This window comes from Mesoplodon bidens (assembly GCF_964165515.1).
Source record: "Mesoplodon bidens genome assembly, chromosome: 8".
In the NCBI taxonomy this organism is placed as follows: domain Eukaryota; kingdom Metazoa; phylum Chordata; class Mammalia; order Artiodactyla; family Ziphiidae; genus Mesoplodon; species Mesoplodon bidens.
This window is the reverse complement of record NC_138165.1, coordinates 108,531,953-108,539,644: the sequence shown is the minus strand read 5'-3', so window position 1 is coordinate 108,539,644 and position 7,692 is coordinate 108,531,953. Positions and strand designations below refer to the sequence as shown.

General features: G+C 52.3%; 1 protein-coding gene across 2 annotated transcripts in view; it reads right to left on the bottom strand.

Annotated features, from left to right (window-relative positions):
• Positions 1 to 541: 541 nt before the first annotated feature.
• Positions 542 to 7,692, bottom strand: part of SH3BP4 (SH3 domain binding protein 4) — a 94,593-nt gene continuing 87,442 nt past the window's right edge. For both annotated transcript variants that reach the window (XM_081241742.1, XM_081241741.1), the window contains 2 exons: positions 3,645 to 3,833; positions 542 to 2,604 (listed from right to left, as the gene is read on the bottom strand). In XM_081241742.1, the coding sequence (XP_081097868.1) occupies positions 2,380 to 2,604; positions 3,645 to 3,833 (414 nt within the window). In that variant the 3' untranslated portion in view covers positions 542 to 2,379. The remainder of the gene's footprint in view (positions 2,605 to 3,644; positions 3,834 to 7,692) is intronic.

Here is a 7,692-nt window from a genome sequence, read left to right as displayed (position 1 = left end):
GCCTTTGGCCTCGGATTAAAGTTACTTCTCAAGGGGGCTCTCCTTAGCCCCACTCCTCCCCACCACCTGCAGGTGGGGCTGGTCTCCATCAGTTGCCCCCCTACCCTCATCCTGTTCTCTCCCTGGGCTTGGTTCGGAGGGCTTGGTGAGCGCAGGGCCCATGGGAGTCTGGCTTGTTGTAACCTGATGAAGATGCCCAGCACTCAGAAATGGCTCGGCCCTCAGCTGTGTATTGTGGGTTTGGGATTGGCCAATTCCAGGTACACAGGACCAAGAGAAAGGAAAGCCACCCACTTGCACCCTTTGGGTGCTCTAGGCAACACTGATTCCCATTAGTTAGCTGATGACTGAGATCCCTATATTCCAAGAACAATTAGATCAATAGCAAGAAAACAGATACCCACTAAACCAACGGTCACACTGTCACCTAGGGGAGACCGGGTTGGGACGGAGCCACTGTTCTATGCACAGATACTTACACTAGGTTTTGTGTTTTATTAAAAGTCTGGGTGCGTACAGAAAAAAAAAAAACCACACACACTTATGTTAAAATATCCAAAGAAAATTTACTGCAACTTTCGTAGAATTGAATTTGTGCTACAAGACATGTTGCATAGGAAACTATTTAAAGCCCCTGAGGAAAAATCTCAATATTTAAGGTGCGACTGGTTTTGTTTCTTCTTTGGGGAAGAGTGAGAGACGCTCTCTGGGAAGACTGAAGGCGGAGAGTGAAGAACCAGTATGTCAGGTGATTTCATGTGATGATTTGGGGGAATTGTGTATCTTGGTTCTTGCAGCATAAAACATGTAGTGTTTTTTATTTTAATTGTTGTTGTTGTTTTCTAGTCAGCTGGTCTTCCGTATTTGAATCAATAGATATATAAGAATGTTTTAGCCCAATAAAGGATTTACATTTATTATACTAAGTAATCAGCATGTTTCCAGAAAGCAGATTTAGAGAATGAGATGCCAGAACCCCAGATGGCCCAGCATCACTCATGTAAGCACAGCGCATATCCTGGCCCTTTCCTGGAGATCAGCTCTATTGATCTGCCAGGATTTCTTCCTCCCTGTCCCTCACTCTCTTCCGAGATGCATCCACAACGCAATTGTAGAATTCAGCCCAGCAAGTTGATCTCCAACCATCAAGGTTATCAATGCAACAGTCCGCCAAGTCCCAGATTTTATGTGGGGAACATTTTCAGATGATATTCATCCTGCTCAGAAAATCTTCATATTGTTTTAAAAAAAGAGATTTCCCTATGCTATTTATTTCCAAGGAGAGATGGGCACACCGGGAGGGGAGAGGGGTTACATTTTAAGTGGAATGAAGTAGAGAATTTGGCAAATGGCAGCAGGCACCTCTGGACGTCAGCGTAGGGTGTGCTTGTGGTGATGTTTTCTTCGTGCCCAGAGGAGAGGCTTCGAGCTCCGCAGCAAGCACTCCCCTGTCCCCGGGGAGAAGCAGGACCTCTCAGAGCTGCAGGGGCCACCTCTCTCCAAATGGTGTAGTTCTCTTGCAGGATTAAGGGCGCACAGGCAGAGGCCGTAGAGAATGCCACCTGCCCACCGCCTTCTCATCTCAGGTGCACCCAATCGCTCCTGTTGGATTTCATTCTTCCTGCTAAAGCTCAAAAAAGCTTCCCCTGTGCTGTGGCCATTCCTTTACTGCAACACGAGGCCAAGGTACAGAAGGTAATAAAAATCACAGGGAATCGCAGGACTAGGACAGCCTCAGAAAGAATCGGCACGGACCACACTCATTTACTGAAACACGACGTTTCCTATTTGATTTCTCTCTCTCTTTTTTTTTTTTTTACAAGTACAGAGGCAAAAAGGTCCAACATCTGAACGAGTGTCTTTCCGTGCTAAGTGTTGAAATGCAAAGAGAATCCGGCAATCAGAAATGCCCCCATGACCCTTAAATACATATATACATCTGTAACATAATTTAAAAAGGTCTTTATAGAACATAAAAACCTCAACAGCATCTGCCCCTATGAAGTGTTTTCTTGTTTGTTTTTTTACCTTTATGGTCCATTAAAAAATTAGATACCACCTTTCTCGTACACCCCCCCCCCATACTTTAAAAAAAAGTTATTTAAATTTAAATTTATACTTAACAAATAGAAAGCTATTTGATTGGCAACAACCTGCAGTAGAAATTCCCTTCAGGTCTCCCCCGTGACAGAGGAGGCGGTGGAACATCGCGTGTGCTCGGTCCTGGGTGTGGATCCAGCCAGGAGGGACCCTGGGTCTGTCTGAGCTGACCTTCCCTCCCTCCCCAGCTCTACGTGCCCGCCTGGGCATCCGGAGCAGACAGAGGGCACACGCCCCGGAGCAGCCCTCCGGGAGGGCATCAGGAGGTCAGAGACCCGTTCAAATCACAAAGTCGTCGTGGTCCACGGGACTGAAAGCAGCCGCTCGCAGGATGTCCAGGGAGTTGACCATGATCAGGGTCCCTGTGAGGTGTTTCCAGCGCTTGGTGATGGGGTTTTTCATCTTATCCAGGCCGGTGTGCAGCTCCTGGATGACATCCCGGTAGCTGTCCCCGATCTGGTGGCTCCAGGTGAGTAGAAAGTCGTACGCGGGCTTCCACATGGCCTGGGTAGTGGAGTTGTCCAAAACCAAAAGAGAGAGAAAAGATTAGGGGACACTGAGAGACTGGGTCCTAGAACCTCTCCTAGTACCAGCATCTCTGTTCATCACTGATGCTACTTTTTTTTTTTTTTTTTTGCGGTACGCGGGCCTCTCACTGTTGTGGCCTCTCACGTTGCGGAGCACAGGCTCCGGACGCGCAGGCTCAGCGGCCATGGCTCACGGGCCCAGCCGCTCCGCGGCATGTGGGATCTTCCCGGACCGGGGCACGAACCCACGTCCCCTGCATCGGCAGGCGGACTCTCAACCACGGCGCCACCAGGGAAGCCCCACTGATGCTACTTTTTAAAGAGTGAAATGAACCCAAAGAAGCCGCCTCCGTCCTGGGCCAGCACATTACAGAAGGAAGAACACACCTTGTGTGAGAGCAGGTGTACAGTACCAAGTAGCGACCGAACAAAGAGAAAGGGTTTCTCTTTCCTTCCAACCTCCCGTAGCACTTTCCATTTATTTAGAAACTCACCACATCCATAAAGGATGCCCTTATTCTTGGGACTTTGGCTTCCGAGGTCTTGCAAGCCTGACTGTCTTTCCAGAAACTTAAAGTGACCACCACAAGACAAGTGAGAAAACAAAGACTCCCTGAGCAGGAACCCAACCGGCCTTGGCCAAAGCTGACAACATACCAGGTATGCATTTCACACCGTGCAGGGCAGAGCCCCAACCAGAACTGATCACAAAGGGCTCCGTCAAGCATCATCGGGTGGAAGGTAATTTAAGATCAGGATCAGGGACGGATGGGGCAGTTGCGAGGATGCTGTTCCAACGTCCCACTTGATGGGAGAGTGGCCTTGCCGCCGCCAGGGCCCGGGCTCACAAAACTAAGGATCGCGAGGAGGATGAGACTTGCTCCCGCTCGGCGAGAGCCTGCTACGTGCCAAGCACTTGCCTTCACGTTTTACCTACGTGGTCCTCGTAACAACGCTCTACAGTAGACACCATCATCACTGCATTTTACAGGTGGAGGGGAGGGCAGCCCCACTCACCTCGCTGTCCACCACGCCATTCCTGTCCCGGTGAGGAGACTCGTATGCGTCCATCTGCTGCTTGGACACCTTGGCGAGCTTCTCGGCCAGCTCCCTCCAGCGCTGGGCCACCTCGACCGCCGTGGTCAGAAGCACGAAGTCCTGGATGAGTCTGACCACCAGGCCCTGGCAGTCCATCTTCAGTAAGGCCTAAGGAGGAGGGAGCAGGCGTGAGGCAGGACACAGGGCAGGCTCTGGTTTCACGGGAGGCCTGCACTGCACAGACCACGAGCCGGTACCCTCACCGCTGCCAGGCCTGAGCGCCGGCACTGCCGGGACTCCCAGGTGCAGGAAAAACCACGATCTGTGGGAGGTCCTGGGTCCCCCGCCCACAAATTCTCGTCCTCCTGGAAACTCCCAACGTGACCGAATGTCAAAGTAGGGATCTTTGCAGATGTAATTAGCTAACCTGAGGCCCCACTGAACTACGGTGGGTCCCTCATCCAATGACTGGTGTCCTCATAAAGAGAGAAACAGACATGCAGAGACAGAGATTAGTAGACCACGTAAAGATGGAGGCAGACACGGGGTTATGCAGCCACGTCACTGGAGCCACCAGGAGCTGGGAGAGGGGCACAGGCCAGACCCCCTCAGAGTCTCCAGGAGGAACCAGCACTGCTGACACCTCCAGACCTGTCATAGGATAAACCTCTGTGGCTCGGAGCCTCCCAGCTTGCGGTACTTTGTTGTGGCAGCCCCAGGACGCTGACAGGCAGGATGCGTGGGATGACAGCTGTTCATCTGTTCCCTCCCTGACTGGGGCACCTGGAGAGGTGATGCCCTTTGCCCAGACAGCCAGCTCGGCACGGTCTGGGGCTCAGAGCAGGACAAGCTGATGTCAGCAGGTGGGGAGTCCTAACGGGCAAAAGAGGTGCAGGTGAGGGCTCAGATCCAGGCCTCTCAGGTTCTGGAGACACACGAAGGCCTCGCGTGGAGGGGAGGCTAACAGGACCATCAAGGAAGTCTCCAGAACTGATGGGACTGTTCCCTTGACAAAGCTGCGAGGGCCGTCTAGTGTCTCTAGGATGGGGATCACTAACTACGGAGGGACAGGGGCTCAGGAGGGAAACAAACGCCCGTCAGCCGGGAAGGAGGCAATGGGCAGAGCCTTGCCCAAGTCCCGGCTCGGCCCGAACAGCACAGGGCCACCTTGGACTCGACCCCCCATCCAGGAAAGGGGCTGGTCAGTCAGGAGGGCTTCCAACACAGGGCCCCACGTCCTGTGGGTTCTGTGCGGCCCCAGGCTGGAGGCTGTGTCACATGAGCGTTTCTGGCTCAAGGCAAAAAAGCCACATCAGTAGCGCAAACCCGCAGCCCTCCTGTCCGCACGCATCACCCCAAGCTGCGAGCTACACGGACGGCTGCTGGGTGTCGGGCTGCGGGTCCGGTGAGAGCCGGTACAGTGAGTGTGCAGCTTTGGGTGTCCAGGATGGAGCCCCAGGCAGGGGGAGAAGGCGCGGTGAGGACCAGGCGCTCATCTGTGGAGCCTCTGCTGTCCAGCACATCCTTGGACTACAGCCTGACACCTGCAGAAGCGACGGGATCTGAGACCCCCTTGGGTCCCCGGCCATCGAGGATGCAACCAAAGAGATGCTGCTACCAGTCGCCGGGCCCGGCCTTCTTTCTGTCCCTCTACGCTCTGTCCAAGCACCTGACATCACTTCAAGGCTCCGAAGAGAAAGTGTTAAAAACAGCAACTGACCAACCAGCCAGCCCCTCCCCAGCTGAGCCAAACACCCGCTCACGCGCTCCCTTCAAACATTTCGTGAAGACGCAGGCGGCCTGGCATCTGTGCAGGATCAATCTGCGGGGCTGCTACTTGAAAGAACGCAGCTATTTTTGAGTATTCTCACCTACGTTTTATGTTTATTTGGGGGGAACTTAACAAATGAAGAAATGGTGACTTTTGGGGGAGTCCCTGAATGCAGAGGCTGATGCCCAGCATCTCAATCTTTGCCTTTAAAACATAAGATCAATCTGAGGCTGTCCTGGGTCCAAGGGGGCTATAAAGGTGGGAAGGCAGAAGGGAGCTTGAGGACCACGTGGTCCTTCTCTGATTTTTATTTTTGATTTTAAATAAACTACCTTCACTGAGTATTTCCAGTGAGCTGGGTGCAGGGTGCATCTACCTCTCAGAACCCCCATGAAGGGAAGCCAAGCTCACCCCAATTTGCAGGTAAAATCAAGAGGGAAAGGGAGGGGCTCCCATATCTGGTGAGTGTCAGAGCCGGTCTGGCCTCCAGGCAGCCTGTCCCCAGCTGTTACCCACCGTGTGGGTTGCACGGTGTCTGTTTTATAGACCCCGTAGATGCTGGGGGGCTTGTCCAGGGTCCCACAGCTCGAGGGCACAGAAGTGGAGGCAGGTCCAGATTTCCCGGTGCTCAGGCCAATGGCCTATCCAACTGCGTGGGCACCACGTGACATCAGGAACTGAGCACGAGGCTTCATCTCAACGATTTACAGATTTCAGAAAATGGTCTCTGAACTTTGGTATCTTCAAGTGAAATTGTTTGAAAAAACTTAAATGTTTACTAGATTTGTGCTGCAGAAGATGTGAAGAGTATACAGGGATGTGTTTATGGTACGGGGGAGACGTGTGATAAATTGGTAGAATTCTGGATTTAAATTCTTTTGCTTGAATAAAAAACAACAACAAGGTCCTACTTATAGCACAGGGAACTATATTCAATATCCTGTGATAAACCATAGTAGAAAAGAATATGAAAAACAATGTATATATATGCATAACTGAGCCCTTTTGCTGTACAGCAGAAATTAACACAACAATGTAATTCAACTCTACTTAAATAAAATAAAATAAATTAAAAAAAAAAAAGTTGGGCTTCCCTAGTGGCGCAGTGGTTTAGAGTCCGCCTGCCGATGCAGGGGACACAGGTTCGTGCCCCGGTCCGGGAAGATCCCACGTGCCGCGGAGCGGCTGGGCCCGTGAGCCATGGCCGCTGAGCCCGCGCGTCCGGAGCCTGTGCTCCGCAACGGGAGAGGCCACAGCAGTGAGAGGCCTGCGTACCGCAAAAAGGGGGAAAAAAAAAAGGAAAAAAAATTCTTTTGGCGTGGTGTGGTTTGAGCCCAGACACACAGGAGAGGCAGGGTGCCCTCCAGCCACGCCTGGTGTCCCGAGAAGGCGTCTGGCCAACCTCCCGTGACAATGGTCCCACCCAGGCTTCCTCAGTGTCCCAGCACTGTCTGTGTGTTCAGTTAGCAGGCTCCGCAGGTGGCCTTGTTTTCCAGGTAACAGAACACTTCAGAGTCACCTGCTTCTGTTTCGGGTATCCCTGGCGGAGGCGATCAAAGCTGCTCTCTCCCAGGACACTGGGTGCAGGCACAAAGGTCCTGAGAAACTCAAACCCTCTCTCTGGCCCCGAGCGGTCACAGCTGGGGCACAGCGCTGCCCACACCACTGCCAAGGGGTAGTAGTTCATGCATTTTTTTTTTCCTGAATGGCACATTTTGGGTGCCCACCAAGTCTCAGCAATAGAAAATTTCTCAGTGGCAGGGATATGGTGCTGGAACCTTTTCCCTGTAGCATCCTCTTTAATTTCTGCACACACACCAGTATACACAGGTGATACCAGAAATAAAGCGCAAGGCTGGTTCCAGCTGGACTCTCACGAGCTGGAGTGACCCATGACTTAAGTCAGGGTGGCCAAGTCTGTCCCAAGGGCAAGACAGGACCTATTTTTGGCTTTGCGGGCGTGGCATCTCTGCCTCAGCCACTCGACTCTGCCAGTGGGGCGTGAGAACAGCACGACAACACTTGAACGAGTGGGCAGGGCTGCGTTCCAGTAAAATTTCATTTACAAAAGCAGGTGGCCCGCGGGCCAGTGTGTCAATCCCTGTTTGAAGAGACAGTTTTATGAAAATACAACAAAACATCACTCTGCTGTATGTTCACTTCACCCCAGTCGTGCTCCCATTCCTGAGATGCTGGAACACCAGAAGGGCAGTCCCCATGGCAACCCTGCTCCTCCCTGTATTAGCAGCCTTGGGC